Below are 16,292 nucleotides of genomic sequence, written 5' to 3'. Positions count from 1 at the left end.
AGCCTGCCTGTGGCGTTAGATGGCTTGTATTGAGACAATGTAGCACACATGGGCTACTATTGGGAAGCCCAATACGCTTGTGCAAAAATTTGGCCTTTTTAAAACTTCGTGATTAACCCGATTCCCTTCCCTTCTAATAAAGGAAAAGAAACATTTACCTCCGTTCCGTTATTAAAATTGTCATATTTTTTATTTTGAAATTATCAAAATGTTTGTCATCTTATTAAAATTAAAATTACTTTTTATCTCTTTTTTCAATAATATTCCTACTTTTTTTTATCTATACTTCATACTAAATTCAAATTTAAAATTCTAATTCTCGAAGGCAATTTTGAAAATAAATTCACTGACATCACCGTTAAGTCACTATTTTTAAAAATTAAAATCTCGAAATACGACGGAGAGAGTGTTTGAAAGAGCAATAACATCTTCCAGTAGCACACTACTATTATTTCCTAGATCCTTGCCGCCATTCCTACTAACATTTTGATTTGCAAGCTGATTGAACAGCCACATTTCTCCACCGTTCTTGTTGTGCTTTCAGCAGTGCTAGCTTGATGATCATTGACTCAGCTAGTGGCGGAGTTAGGTATTGCAATTAGGGGGGCGAGTCTATGTTATTTGGACAAAGTCCAAATAGCTTTCAAACATTATTATTTGGGTCCTTAGGAGGGGGCAAAGTGAAATTTTTTATCAATATTTTGGGGGGGGCAAAACAATATAAGAAAAATTTTTTTTACTTAGAAAATTTTTTATAACAATTGGAGGGGGGGGGCAAAACAATATAATAAAAAATTTTTTACTTAAATTTTTTTTTTTTTAACAATTGGAGGGGGGGCAAACCCTGGCCCCCCCCCCCCTTCCCTCCGCCCCTGGACTCAGCTATAGTTGAGCCTCCATCTTTTGCCTCACAGGATCAGTGCATATTGCTACTAGTTCGCCCTTAGAGTTTCCAGCTACGTACCACTCCTTGTACGAATCTATTGTCTCCGGTGACTGCATCTGTGTTGACCTTCATAGTCCCATATCTCTGTTCCTGTTCTGCAACAGCCTTTCTCTGACTATTGCTATTATCCTCGCCTTGTGCTTCTACGAATTAGCAGGCATTTTTCGTTCGACAAAAATGTACAAATTGAGTGCTTTCAATAGCTCGTTATTAACGCTCCAAAAGTAACAAAAATTTTTTTTTGTCCTTCCATCTCTCCCCACACCCTTTTCACTACACTGCTAGACTAGACGATCTCTAAACCTGACGGCGAAAAATTCGGTGAAAATCAAGAAATCAGAAAATAAGGAAAGTTTATTCTAATATGTAGTGCATTGGAGTAACTAAAAATATGTCCCTCCAATACATTGGTTCCCCCACTAATAAGCAATTCCTCTGAGAATGTTGATTTGAGCTATCAAATTGGAAGCGACTACTTTGCTGCTAATCAGAGAAAAGACACACAAAAAAAAAAAAAATTGTCTCTGTTATACAAACTGTGGGACTACTTGCATCTACTTCTATATTGCCTCTGCAGAATTACTACCTGCAGTAAGACCTCCATTCATGGTTTTATATGCTTAGTACCATCTCTTGCAGTACAAAACGGGAAAAGACCATCTTCTTACAACTGATGTACTGGTAAAATCTGCCTCTGGTGTTCAAAACACTGGTTTTACTAATATTATATAAGACTTTCTCATAAGCGCTACTTTAGTGCATTTATTTTTTAACTCCATGAACTCCTGAAACAACATCAGCTAATTCTGATCCACATTTTCTGCTCTAAATTAGATTACATTTCTTTCTGCAATGCAGTTTATCACAGAAGTTCTAAATTTTTTGTCCATTTAACTTAACAGGGATTACAATTGAAGATCAATTTGTAGATTTAGTTAACAAGTAGGTAATTGTCCGCTGTATTCGAACTATAATGTCGACTATCAAGGACAAGCAAAAATAATAGGGAAATCATTCAAAATATCCCTCACATTTTGTAAAATAATCTTTTTCATTTCTCACTTTTAAAAGTATAATTTTATATCCCTTACAAATTCATATTGGTCAAATTTGATCCCTATTTAGGTTTCGACTAATTTTTTATCGGAATCCACCAAGTGCCTTTTATGTGATCATTTTTTATAGGTAAAATTGTCAAATTACATCAAGGGTTGTCCACCTCAAAACAAATAACATTATCTAGTTTATGAGGAAGAAAATGGTTAAGGTGGCGTTTAGTAAGAGGGTTTCGGAATGAATAATTGGAATAAACCCCATAATTGCTAATTGGATTAATATTATCGGAATCGGAATTTTGCAATTATATCTAAAAATTTAGAATTCCTCAATTCCTTAGTAACTTGAAGGGTTTTGGCCAAAACCCAAGTCTAATTCCCATTAAGAAATGGGGCCCATCCCGCCACCCATTAAAGAAATTAATATATAATTATATACATTTATATATAATTATGTATATAATATATATTATAATTATAATATTGAATTATAATTATATATATTTTATTATAATATTAGTGTAATTATATCATATATTTCTAATTATTATATAGACATATATCATATATTATATAAATATGTATTATAATTATTTAATTAAAGCTAATTATATTTATATAATATATATTATAAATTTATTAATATTATATAATAATATATTTATATTTTATATGTATATTTATAAATGTATATTATATGTGCATATAATTATAATATATAGGTGTATATAATAATATATTATATAATTATAATTATATTTTTTATTATAAATATAATAATATATAATAAAAATTATATTTAATATATAATATACTTTATAATTATATAATATTGGTATAATTAACATTTATATTGATTATATATAATTATATTTCTATATAATATATATTATAATTATATATTTTATTGTAATATTAGTATATTATATAAATATATATTATAATTATTTAGTTAAATATAATTATATTTATATAATACATATTATAAATTTATTAATATTATATGATAATATATTTATATTACATATGTATATTTATAAATGTATATTATATGTGCATATAATTATAATATATAGGTGTATATAACATTAATAAATTATATAATTATAATTATATTTTTTATTTCAAATATAATAATATTTAATAATAATTATTATTATATTTAATATATAATATACGTTATAATTATATAATATATTAGTATAATTAATATTTATATATTTTATATTTATATTATAATATTTGTCTAATTATATTTAATTATATATATTTTTTAATTTAATTAGTTACAAACTTATAATAATGATATTATTAGTTATATGTGTTATATAATGTATTTTATGTAATATAATTGATATTATTAATTATACTAATAATTATACATGTTTACTAATAGAAATTATTAATTAGTTATACTAAATTTACTAATACATTTATACTAATATATTTAATTGGTGAAAATTTCTTATATCTCATTTACAAAAAGCCAATGAACCAAACATCAACTATAGTAATGATATACATTCCTGGTACTGAACCAAACAAATGTATTGGAATAATTGATTTATTCCAAATCCAAGATGAGTGATTCCGAATCCGAATTCGAATCCGATTCCAACATGCGAACCAAACGCCACCTAAGATTGTTCATATAAATTGCACACGTCCCTTCCCATTGAGTCCAAACAATTGGCTGGTGACTTTCCCCTTTTTTAGAAGGCTCTTCTTTTCTTAAAACAAAGGTTTTATAAGGTAAAATTGTTGAGTATGTTTCTTTCAAAATATATCAAGGGGTGTTATCTATATCAGTACAAATAACATTATCTAGGTTAACATTATTAAGAAGAAAAAGGTTAACGCTGTTCATATTTGTATAAATATCTTACAACTTGAAGCAAGCTATTATCCATGATAAAAATATTGTAATTCTTACAGATACTCAATCTGTGGAAATTTTCCCTATTCTGGTATTGTTTCTATCATTGTATCTTTTTCGAATTGCTTTGATCAATTCCCTAATTTGCTCAATTTCCCTGTAAAAACTCTCTTGTTAAAAAATCAGGAAGAGAATTATTTTCTCCTTTAATGAATTCTATATCAAAATCAAATACTGATAAAATTGCTTGCCATCTAGCAAAAATTTGTTTTGAAACAATATTTTGAACATTTTTTTGTAAAACTATAGGTATCCATGGTACTTAAAGAAAAACTAATATACAATTTATATCTTCCTCATCCTAAAAATCTCTATGGCAGTGACTTGGTACAAATCGCTTCTTCATGAGACGTTTAAGCTCAGTCCAAGTGGTTATAGATGGTTCACCACACCTCCTTCGGCTTGTAACCACTTGATCCCACCAAACTATAGCATAGTCGTTGAATTCTACTATAGTCAATCTCAACTTTTGCTCATCCATGTAGTCATTGCAATCAAAAATCAATTCCACTCGCCTCTCCTACTCAAGGTATGCATCCGGATCAAATTTGCCTTGAAAAGGTGGAATTTTCATCTTAATTCTTTTGATTGCATCACCAACTAGTTTGGTGTGTCTCCTCGGTTTCCTTGGTATAATTTCATCAATCTCTGTGTCCGCATTTGAATCACTAGACTCATTCATAGGTTGCTTCCCTCTAGATTTCTTAGAGGAATTCCTTGATGAATCCAAATGATCCATTTGTTCATGTATGGATTCGAACTCAAGGTCGAACCTTCTTTGAACTTCTGCCCACATCGCATCCATTTTTAGTGCAAGTTGGGAAATGGTAAGCTCATTTTCATTCACCATGTTTAAACCTGTAAAACAACAAACAGGTGAACGGAAAACACCTCTCTCATTCCCTCACGTGTTTCACTCACCCTCGTGTATCACTCAAGTACTTCAATTTAAATAGTACCAATATTAGTCTTTTAAAAACAATTACAAATATTCCAAGAACAAATATACGTTATAATTATATAATATATTAGTATAATTAATATTTATATATTATATATTTATATTATAACATTTGTATAATTATATTTAATTATATATATTTTAATTTAATTAGTTACAAACTTATAATAATGATATTATTAGTTATATGTGTGTTATATAATGTATTCTATGTAATATAATTGATATTATCAATTATACTAATAATTATACATGTTTACTAATAGAAATTATTAATTAGTTATACTAAATTTACTAATACATTTATACTAATATATTTAATTGGTGAAAATTTCTTATATCCCATTTACAAAAAGCCAATGAACCAAACATCAATTATAGTAATGATATACATTCCTGATACTGAACCAAACAAATGTATTGGAATAATTGATTTATTCCAAATCCAAGATGAATGATTCCAAATCCGAATTCGAATCCAATTCCAACATGCGAACCAAACGCCACCTAAGATTGTTCATATAAATTGCACACGTCCCTTCCCATTGAGTCCAAACAATTGGCTGGTGACTTTCCCCTTTTTTAGAAGGCTCTTCTTTTCTTAAAAAAAAGGTTTTATAAGGTAAAATTGTTGAGTATGTTTCTTTCAAAATATATCAAGGGGTGTTATCTATATCAGTACAAATAACATTATCTAGGTTAACATTATTAAGAAGAAAAAGGTTAACGCTGTTCATATCAATTGCACATGTCCCTTCCCCTTGAGTTAGAGGATACTAAAACCCATAATTTTCAAGTTCTATTGATTATTGAATGGTTAGATACTAAAAGCCTAAACACACTAGGGGAAGGAAGCAATCAGCTGGAATTGTTACACCAAGATATGGGCAGATAAGTGATCCAAAGCCGCAATAGGTTTGTCAATGTATGTGAGGATATACTGGAATAGGTTCCGCACTATCAACCCAATCTAAACAGGTTTCGCACATCTTTCTCAAAGCCATTCGGAGCAGGATACCCTTGCATGTCCAACAAAACAACCTCCCAAACTTGTTAATTTTGCTCCTCTTTAATCAACTCTAACATTATCAAAAGCATGCAATCTCTCAAATACCCGCACAAAATTAGTGTAATGATGGTCCGGAATACTTGATATCCCATCAAGAATCTCTACCAACTTCATATTCCTATAAGGTAATTGCAGCTTAATCTCAAGTATCTTATGAGCATCTATGTACTCAATAATATTTTCTAAAGTCTCCACACCATACAACAGATTTGTATCCCCGCTCAATGGATGGGAAAATAAGTTAGCTCTATGTTGGACTTTTTCGACTACATTGCACAACCAAGGCAACACATTTGTCTTCCAACCTACCTCTTATCGTATTCCCATTCTTGTCAAGGTGCAATGGTTGATGGATAATAATATACCAAACTCAGACAATAATCTACCAAATAATCTACCATATACAATATCCGTTACCTCCCAAATAGATTCCCCAATATCCAACCACATCCCATCAGCCTACTATTAACAAAACCGACTTGGACCACTTTGTAATCCCTAGTGATGAATGAGGAGTACAACATTCTTATGACTCCCTCTTGATGATCTTGTCTAAGTGTAGTAGGTTCAACTTCAAGATTTTCTACTACCATCTTGAGAAACATGGAAGGCCAGTGCTTAATTTGATTCCTATTTAATCCTTCAAGAAACATCTCACAACTCATAAAGTCTGGTGGTACATTGGGGTTGTATAGTTTAGTTAGAGGATACACACACCTTTCCAAGAAACTTTGGTGATGTTGTTTAAAGAAAAAATTATTCAAAATGTCCATCACATTTTGTAAAATAACTTTTTTATCCCTCACTTTTAAAAGTATAATTTATGTCTCTTACAAATTCACATTGATCAAATTTGGTCCTTATCTAGGTTTCGATTAGTTTTCGGTTGGAATCTATCATGTGCCTTGCATGTGATCATTTTTTATAAGTAAAATTTTCAAATTATATTTTACATAATTTAATCCATAGTCTCTCACATTTCATAAAATAATTTTTTTCATTTCTCGCATTTCACAAAATGAATTTTTTGGTCCCCCATATTTCACAAAATAAAAATTTTTATCCTTCATTGATCATGTGTGTGAATAGTTTTTTCTTGTTTTTGAAAATTTATATATATTTATTTGATTTCACCTGAATAGTACAAATAGCATGTATACGAATAACTTTTTTTTTTGTTTTTGAAAATTCAGATATATGTTTATTTGATTTCACCTGAAAAGATTAATAGGAGTGATTTGCTATTTCTTTTACATAATGTTTCTACTTTTCTGTAATTCAAGTCAATCTAATATAAATAGAATTGTAGCAGTAGTTGAATTTTCTTTTCTTTATCTTCGTTTCCTATGTATATGGTGCTTCCTTAGTTGATATTTTGAAGTTAAATTTTATGTGTTATAAGACTCTTGGATGATGAGAAATTAAAGGGAAAAATAGATATGAAATAACCAGCTATAAGTATAAATAAACATGTCTTTTTTGAGGAGGTACTGTAGTTTCATTAAAAGCTAGAAGCTCTTGAATATTTTGTCGGCCGCTAGCCCTACGCCTTCCTACCGGTTTCTTCCCTGAATCTAACAACCCTGTATTTGGATTTTTGTGTTGTAGCTCAGTCGGCCAATTAACAAAAACCAATTGAAGTAGTGGAAATGCATTGAGAATAAGAAAATTTGAAGGTTTGATTGGTTTAGAAGTAGATATGATCATGATTTGCAAAAAATGAATGACAAAGACGAGTAGTACATATATGCCAATGTTTCAGATAGACGAGGTAGATTAGATGAGTTGATCCCTTACAAATTCACATTAATCAAATTTGATTCTTACTTATGTTTCGATAAGTTTTTGGTTGGAATCCACCATATGCCTTACATATAATCATTTTTTATGGATAAAATTTTCAAATTATATTTCACATAATCTAATCCATAGTTCCTTATATTTTGCAAAATAAATTTTTTATTTCTCTCATTTCATAAAATGAATTTTTTTGTCCCCTATATTTCACAAAATAAAAATTTTTATCCCTCATTGATCTGTGACAGCCCCACCTTCCCCTAAGCCGTACCAAAGGAGTTAGCGGACTGCCTGCCCAGCTCTCGCCAGGACTACTAAAACGGTCAAACACTAACTCAAGTCGTTCGGGAAAATATTGGCGCGCTTAATCAACCCAATAAATGAGAAACGGGAAAACAAAAGGCAAAACGTAAAGCGAATAGTGGCTGCCACGTCACAATCCGCCAAGATCCCATTGATTACAAGAAATTTCCAACAATCACTGAAAAGAGTATATACAAGTCAAGTACAATCCATTGGATAGGAATACACCCTATTACAAACCACTTTTGTATGGTTACAAGCCAAAAGAAAGCATTTAAATCCAAGTACAACAAAGGTTCCAACTATTGAGGAGCTATACAAAATCTCTCGACTAGCTCCACTCAACTTACTCATCACAGTCAAAAGTCCAAAAGATAATTCCCTGTAAGGAAAACAAAATTTAACGGAGTGAGCTTTCGCCCAATGAGGTACTATCACGTACATATACCAAGATCACATAAACTCAAGAGCATTCAGTCCAAATACGTTCGTCAAGTAAGTAAAAGCAATAACACCCAAGTGTAAGGAATAAAAGGATACGGATGGCTCTCAGGAGCCCTTTTCCTCTTTTGCCATACTTGATCTCATCTCATTGACTCTCCGTCAATGTATACCAGGTAATCATGACCGTAGACCCCTCTTTACTCCAATTATCCGTCCACCTCACTTTCCCCTTACCGGGCCCGAACACCACACAGTACAGAATTGGTATTACTCGAGTAAACCGGAATCTAGGGTCTCATACCCAAAGATTCTCAAATACAGTTCCCATGGCTTGTCAAATGTCCCCGACCAAGTCCTTACTGGCTCGAGTCCATTGACTTCCAATGAGGTAGAGCTCAAAGTAAACAGTACAGATCCAGAGTTACATTAAGGATCGGCATCCAAGCGACACCAAATCAAACACAGTCAAGAGTATTCAAGTTATATCATAACCAAACAAGTAGGCCAGAGAGTACGAGAGTGGTAAAGTACACCCTCGCCTCACCTAGTCCAAACAATCATCACAACTAGTCCAAAACACAGAATTCAAGTACAAGAAAGCCACGGAATAACAAATATGTGAGTAGTACACTCACCAAGTCAAACAAAGTAATTTCACAAGTTTTCGCCCGACGTGAGCCTCGGATCACCGGCACGCCCTATAATAATCAAGAAAGTACAATTAAGACTCAAACACGAGTCGAATACCTTTTAATAGGAACTATTAAGGTAAAACCCAAATATAGCTTGGAAATGAAAAATACATAATATTTAGGGTTAAAAGTAGAAACAACCCTAAAATTATTCATTTCTAGTCAATCTCAACCCAACTCACAAGGATCCAATGCCCTAGACACTCGGACAGCATTTCCCCTAAAATTTCAGCTTTTCCAACCTACAAGACACCAATAAAAACCATCCAACACAACCACAAGCACCCAAACACTTCATAAGGCATTCAATATACTTCATTAGGGTCACAATACCCCTCAATACTAGCCAATTAGAAGCTCAACAATCAACCATAGCAAAGCCCCAATTGAAACCCTAAATCTGAAATTTTCCGCATAAGCGGCAATTTTCCGCAATTAACTACAATTAACGCACAAGTGAGCTATAAAACACCATTTGGAACCACCAAATCAAACCCAATCATATCCATCATATGAAACCAGAAAAATTCCAAGAAAAATCAGAAAATTAGGAAACTTCACTCCAATCCACCAAATCTTCCGTACAATCACGTATATAGCTACTATAAGGCACCACTTGGCCAAAATTAGAAACAAAAGATGAGTTCCAAGCAATATACCTTAGTTCTTCAAGAAAGGTTGAAGCTTAGAGAGTTTTCTTCCAAAACAACACCACCAAGGTCTTCAAACCCTCCTAGCAAGATGATTCTACGGACTAATTCAAGAAACAATCGGTTGATTTTCAAGATTGAGCAAGGATTTGGAGATGAAAGGTTGAAGAATGTTTTTCCTTCTTGGCTGGAGAGGTTCGGCTATGAGGAGGTGAAGAATGAAGAGGTTTTGGTCAAATTTGGACTTTTATGTAATGACAAAGAAAGTTAGGCAAAGTTAGGTAAGCTTGGTCCAACCACATTTGGACACGTGGCACCTTGTTTTGTTTAGTGTTATCCTCTTGTCCCTCCAGAGTTAATCCATCTAGGTAACCTCTAATCATCTCCTAACACCTAGTAATGAAATCCCTTTATGAACAATTTAACCGAATTGGTCGAATTTCTCTCACTAAATGCACTAGCGGGTCCCACGTCCAAAATACGTTCCAAATTTCTCACGAACTACCTTATACTAGAAAAATGATTTAAAAACTATATTTACTGATAAAATGTTAATAAAAGTAATATAATAAAGAAAATACAAGAAAACGGTGCACAGGAATAAAATAATAAATAAATAAATAATAAATTTTTTTTTTTTTTCTGGGTTCTCACATCCTCTCCCCCTAAAAAAAATTTCGCCCTCGAAATTGCTCACCTGGGTTACTAAACAGCTCAGGGTATTTCTTTTGCATCTCTTCCTCCAATTCCCAAGTTGCCTCCTCTAAACCATGATTCCTCCACATAACCTTCACTAATGGGATTTGCTTATTCCTCAGTTCCTTAATCCTTCGATCGAGTACTTGTACAGGTCTCTCTTCGTAGGTGAGTGCCTCATCTAACTCAATCTCTTCTGGTCGCACAACGTGGGTTGGATCAGGATAGTACTTTTTCAGCATTGAAACATGGAAAACGTCATGAATCCGAGATAAACTTGGCGGCAACTCGAGTCGGTACGCTACTTTCCCAATTCGTTGGAGAATTTTGTATGGCCCCACGAACCGTGGTTGAAGTTTCTTTCCTCTACCCGCAGTGACACTTCGTAGTGGCGTGATCTTAAGGAAGACACGGTCTCCAACTTCGAACTCCAAATCTTTCCTTCGGTTATCTGCGTAGCTCTTTTGTCGGCTTTGAGCTGTTTGGAGTCTTTGACGGATCAATTTAACCTTTTCTTGCGCATCCTCCATCCAAGGAATGGTTGTTGGATCTAGAACTTTCTTTTCCCCCACTTCATCCCAATAAATGGGCGAACGACACCTTCGTCCGTAGAGAGCTTCGTATGGTGCCATTTGAATGGACGAATGGAAACTATTATTATAGGCAAACTCTACTAAAGTCATATGTTGGCCCCAATTACCCCCAAAATCTAGAATACACGTTCGTAACATATCCTCGAGGGTTTGAATTGTTCGCTCCGACTGTCCATCCGTCTGGGGGTGATAAGTTGTACTAAGGTTAATTTTGGTCCCTAAGTGCTCCTGAAATTTTTGCCAAAACCTTGATACAAAACGAGGATCTCGGTCTGAAACTATACTCACTGGAACCCCATGTAACCTCACAATTTCATTCAGGTACAACCGAGCCAGTTTATCCAGGGAATCTTTCACATTCACAGGTAAGAAATGGGCCGATTTGGTCAACCGATCAACGATCACCCAAACGGCATCATGTCCTTTTTGAGTTCTTGGCAATCCAGAAACAAAGTCCATCGTGATATTTTCCCACTTCCATTCAGGTATCTCAAGAGGTTGTAACAGTCCAGAGGGTTTTTGGTGTTCAGCCTTAACTTGCTGGCAAATCAGACAGGTTTGGATATATTGAGCAATCTCCCTCTTCATTTTATCCCACCAGTACAACCGTCGCAAATCATGGTACATCTTATTACTACCAGGATGGATCGTGTATTTTGATCGATGGGCTTCCTCCAAAATTTCTCTTTTCAGGTTTTCATCATTGGCCACCACTACTCGATTCTTATATCTTAAAATCCCTTCGGGACCCAAATTGAAATCAGGTAATGCTTCCTTTTCTACTTTTTCCTTCCACTTTTGTACCATCGGATCCTTCTCTTGGGCTTCTTTAATTCGATCAAGAATAGTAGAGGTTACCCGAATATTCCCAAAAGTTATTTTCTTACATCCCAATCTAGGGTTCCACTCACTAGCTGCTCCTAACATCTCCCACTCCTTGACCATCAACCCGGCTACTTGAGCCTTCCGACTTAGGGCGTCCGCTACTACGTTAGCCTTACCAGGATGGTAGTTGATCGTGCAGTCATAATCCTCTAAGAGTTCCATCCACCGACGTTGCCGCATATTCAACTCTTTTTGGGAGAACAGGTACTTAAGACTCTTATGGTCTGAATAAACCTCAAAGGTAATCCCGTAAAGATAGTGTCTCCACTTCTTCAAAGCAAAGACCACAGCAGCTAACTCCAAGTCATGGGTAGGGTAGTTTTGTTCATGGGTTTTTAGTTTCCTAGAGGCAAAGGCAATCACGTTCTGGTTTTGCATTAACACGCATCCCAAACCTTCCTTCGAAGCATCGGTATATACTGTGAAACTGTCCTTTCCATTAGGCAAGGCCAAAACAGGAGCTCTGGTTAACCTTCGCTTCAACTCCTGAAAACTGGTTTCACACCTAGTATCCCACACAAAACGACCGTTTTTCTTCGTCAGGTCTGTTAAAGGACCGGCCAATTTGGAAAAGTCTTTAATAAAGCGTCTATAGTATCCAGCCAACCCTAAGAAACTGCGAATTTCAGTGGGATTTTCTGGCCTCTTCCATTCAGCCACCGCCTCTACTTTCGCGGGGTCTACTGTAATACCTTCTTTTGAAATCACATGTCCTAAGAAAGAGATTTTCTCCAGCCAAAATTCACACTTACTAAATTTGGCGTATAGCTGATGATCTCTCAGGGTTTGTAACACTAACTTCAAATGTTGCTCATGTTCCTCACGGGTTTTAGAATAGACCAAAATGTCGTCAATGAACACGACAACGAATCGGTCCAGGTAGGGTTTGAAAACTCGATGCATCAAATCCATAAAGGCGGCAGGGGCATTGGTCAACCCGAAAGGCATGACCGCAAACTCAAAATGCCCATATCTAGAATTGAAAGCAGTTTTGGGTACATCTTCTTGCTTAATTAGCAACTGGTAGTAACCCTGTCGGAGATCTAACTTTGAAAAGACCACTGCGCCTTGTAGCTGGTCGAACAGTTCATCGATGTGGGGAAGTGGGTATTTGTTCTTAATGGTCATGTTGTTTAGTCCCCGATAGTCGATACACAGTCTTAACGTTCCATCCTTCTTCTTAACAAATAGTACCGGAGCCCCCCAAGGAGATCCACTCTCACGAATAAACCCACGCTCCAACAGGTCTTGCAACTGCAACTTCAGCTCCTTGAGTTCAGCAGGTGCCATTCGATAGGGGGTCTTAGAGATAGGTGACGCTCCTGGCAATAGGTCAATCTTAAACTCTATCTCTCTCTCCGGAGGTAAAGTTACTAATTCATCAGGAAACACATCCGGATATTCACTTACAATAGGCACATCTTCAACCCTCAGCTTATCAGTGGGAGTATTTATAAGAAAAGCTAGAAACCCTTGGGCCCCTCTATACAAAAATTTTCTGGCCCGAATACCCGAAATCAATGCAGATGAGGCTAAACTACCTCTTACATCTAGCCTTAAGGTCGCCTCCCCCGGTATACGAAATTCCACTACCTTTCTCTTACAATCGAGCTGTGCATCGTACTTAGCTAGCCAGTCCATACCCAATATAACGTCGTACCCCTTAATGGCCAAACTTATAAGATTCCCTAAAAGCTTTCTCTCTCCTACCCATATTTCACAATTCGCATACATCAAACCAGTAATCAAATGTTGGTTCCCCGTAGGAGTACTAACCTCTAAGTCATAAGGCAAGCTAACGGGTTTTATATCAATACCGCACATAAAATCGGGGTTAACAAAGGAATGGGTAGCACCAGGGTCTATCAAAATCCTAGCTAGACGATGGAAAACAGGGATCGTACCTTCTACAACCCCAGAGGAATCAGGGACTTGTTGTTGCTCAAGGGAGTAAACCCGAGCTGGCACCTTTGGCTTTGTCCCTTCTACCTTGGACTGTCCCGAGTTGGCCTTCGACGACTGAGTGGTTGCTCTCGTCTCCCGAGGTAACACTGGGCAGTTAGCTATTTGATGCTCTGCACTCCCGCAGCGCAAGCATCTTCTCTCCTTCCTCCAACAGTTGTCCTCAGTGTGGTTTGGTTTTCCACAAAATCCACAAGGTCCACGTGCAACTGAGGCCGAACTTCCTTGTGAGGTGCTCTTCTGCGGGCCCCGTCCATTGTGACCACCCCTTGGCGGAGTCCCTCGCGTCATTCCCGGTTGCCTTCCTCCACCGGCTCCTCTTCCAAACTTGGGAGGGGTCCCTTTATCCCCTTGGGTCGAGCTACTCGCAGAGAACCCCCGTTTTTTCACCTGAAAGTTCCTTACTTGAAGCCTTGCATTTTCAACTCGCAAAGCTTTCTCCACGGCGTCACTAAAAGTGTGGATCTGGGCTACCGCCAGATCCTTTTGAATTTCCACATTGAGCCCCTGAGTAAAACGCCGAACTCTCCTTTGCTCCGTCAGAATGAGTTCAGGGGCAAACTTGGATAAACGAGTAAACTGGCTCTCGTACTCAGCCACTGATTGAGTCCCTTGGCGGAGCCTAATAAACTCGTCCTCCCTTTTTTCTTGGACTAGAGGGGGAAAGTATTTTGCGTTGAAGTCCCTCACAAAATTTACCCATGTTCTTGGGGTTTGTTCCCGGTCCCATTTCATGCGTATCACATTCCACCAAGAACGCGCGGCTCCTTCCAATTGAAAGACAGCGAAAGTAACCTGTCTCTCCTCTGAGTAGTGTAGGGCGGCAAAAATATCTATCATTTTCTCTAACCACTTTTCGGCCACGTCCGGATCTGGCCCGCCTAGAAATTTTGGCGGAGAGAACTTCTGAAATCTCTCCAGGGCCCGATCTTCACTTTCCACTACATGGCCAGGGTTCCCAGGTTGCTGGATAGGAGGTTGGCCCTGCTGTTGCACTACGTGGGCTAACAGGTCAGTCATTTGCTGCATAGCAGCGGCTATCTGGGCATTAGGGTCAACCCTAGGTTCAGGGTTTGGTTCAGTTGAGGTATCCCTAATACCCTCGTCAGTTGTGGGTTGCCTAACCCCGCGGCCACGGCCTCGTCCACTACGAGTGCCTTCCATTCTCTAGGTCACTCTAAAATCGAGGCACAAACTAATATCAAAAGGCATATCAATATAGTCATATAAGCATGAACAAAATTAAAAGTAAACACCACATAAGGCACGTATACACATAGCACATTTATACATGGAACACATAACTGTGTCAAACAGTCATACATAAGCAGTCAAGCAAATATATACAAAGTACTCCCGTGAAGCCAAAAGAGGGTCTGCCAAAATACACTGTACAACCTAGGTCTCAGAAGTACAAAACAACTAACCAAAAGCTTTTCCTAGGTATCCCTCACACGGGATCAAAACTAGGCCCAAAACCCTAATCTAGTCCTCGACGGAGCCAACCGACTCCCCCCCAGAGCTAGAGCTAGGGCTAGGGGCGCCTCCCTGACCTGGAGCTCCGCCACCTGGAGCTCCCCCTGGCGCATTGGCGCCAATCACCTCCTGGATCAGCGCCCCACACTCATCGATAATCGCGCCGGATCGGTCTCTCACCTCCCGGACTACTCGAATAAGGCGGTCGTTAACCGCCTGCAACTGCTCTCTCAGAGCGTCCGTCCTCTCCTGCTCCATGGCCACGTCCCCCCGGAGCTCTCCGATCCTATCGGCCTGCATCCGCATGATGCCCCTAAGCCTAAGGGTCTCAGTACGCTCCCTGGCGGCGTCACATCTAAGCCTCTGTCGCTCGGCAAGTACCGCCACCACCACGTGGTCCGCGTAGGAGTAAAACTGGCAACGCCTACAGCGGCGGGTCCGGCTAGCGGTATGCCATAGCCGGATCGGACCTCCCGGTCTCTCCTGGTAGTCGACAACCCGTGGGCGCCTCTGAGGTGGCTCGCCTCCACCTGCTCCACTAGTACCGGCCATACCCTACAAAGATAGCAAAGGTTTATAGCTTAGACAATATATTCACACTTAATAGCATCTAATCACAATCCCAAAAGTTCTAAGAAACAGGTTTCAAGTTCGCCCAGGTTATTTCTAGCCTAGGCTCTGATACCACTTGTGACAGCCCCACCTTCCCCTAAGCCGTACCAAAGGAGTTAGCGGACTGCCTGCCCAGCTCTCGCCAGGACTACTAAAACGGTCAAACACTAACTCAAGTCGTTCGGGAAAATATTGGCGCGCTTAATCAACCCAAT

General features: G+C 37.2%; 1 protein-coding gene and 1 long non-coding RNA gene across 2 annotated transcripts; both read right to left on the bottom strand.

Moving 5' to 3' along the window:
* Nucleotides 1-8,174: 8,174 nt before the first annotated feature.
* On the bottom strand, nucleotides 8,175-10,231 carry LOC140004898 (uncharacterized). The gene is made up of 2 exons (XR_011812714.1): nucleotides 9,863-10,231; nucleotides 8,175-8,449 (listed from the first exon to the last, which is right to left on the bottom strand). It is a non-coding gene; the product is annotated as an uncharacterized lncRNA (long non-coding RNA).
* Nucleotides 10,229-14,829, bottom strand: LOC113738868 (uncharacterized). Its single transcript, XM_072044781.1, has 4 exons — nucleotides 13,932-14,829; nucleotides 11,947-13,733; nucleotides 10,696-10,779; nucleotides 10,229-10,246 (listed from the first exon to the last, which is right to left on the bottom strand). The coding sequence occupies exons 1-4, from the start codon at nucleotides 14,827-14,829 to the stop codon at nucleotides 10,229-10,231; spliced, it is 2,787 nt and encodes a 928-aa protein (XP_071900882.1).
* Between the last annotated feature and the right edge of the window lie 1,463 nt (nucleotides 14,830-16,292).

The sequence above is a fragment of the Coffea arabica genome, chromosome 4c (assembly GCF_036785885.1).
Source record: "Coffea arabica cultivar ET-39 chromosome 4c, Coffea Arabica ET-39 HiFi, whole genome shotgun sequence".
In the NCBI taxonomy this organism is placed as follows: Eukaryota; Viridiplantae; Streptophyta; class Magnoliopsida; order Gentianales; family Rubiaceae; genus Coffea; species Coffea arabica.
The sequence above is the reverse complement of the archived record's forward strand: the minus strand, read 5'-3'. Positions and strand labels throughout refer to the sequence as shown.

Excerpts from the sequence above, each read along its gene's own strand:
- LOC113738868 (XM_072044781.1), bottom strand. The coding sequence starts at position 14,829 with ATGATAGATATTTTTGCCGCCCTACACTACTCAGAGGAGAGACAGGTT. Across the intron at positions 13,734-13,931 it reads TTCCTCTGGGGTTGTAGAAG|GAGAGAGAAAGCTTTTAGGG; the intron begins GTACGATCCCTG and ends AAATATGGGTAG. Across the intron at positions 10,780-11,946 it reads CCCAAGAGAAGGATCCGATG|TACTATCCTGATCCAACCCA; the intron begins GTACAAAAGTGG and ends ATGCTGAAAAAG.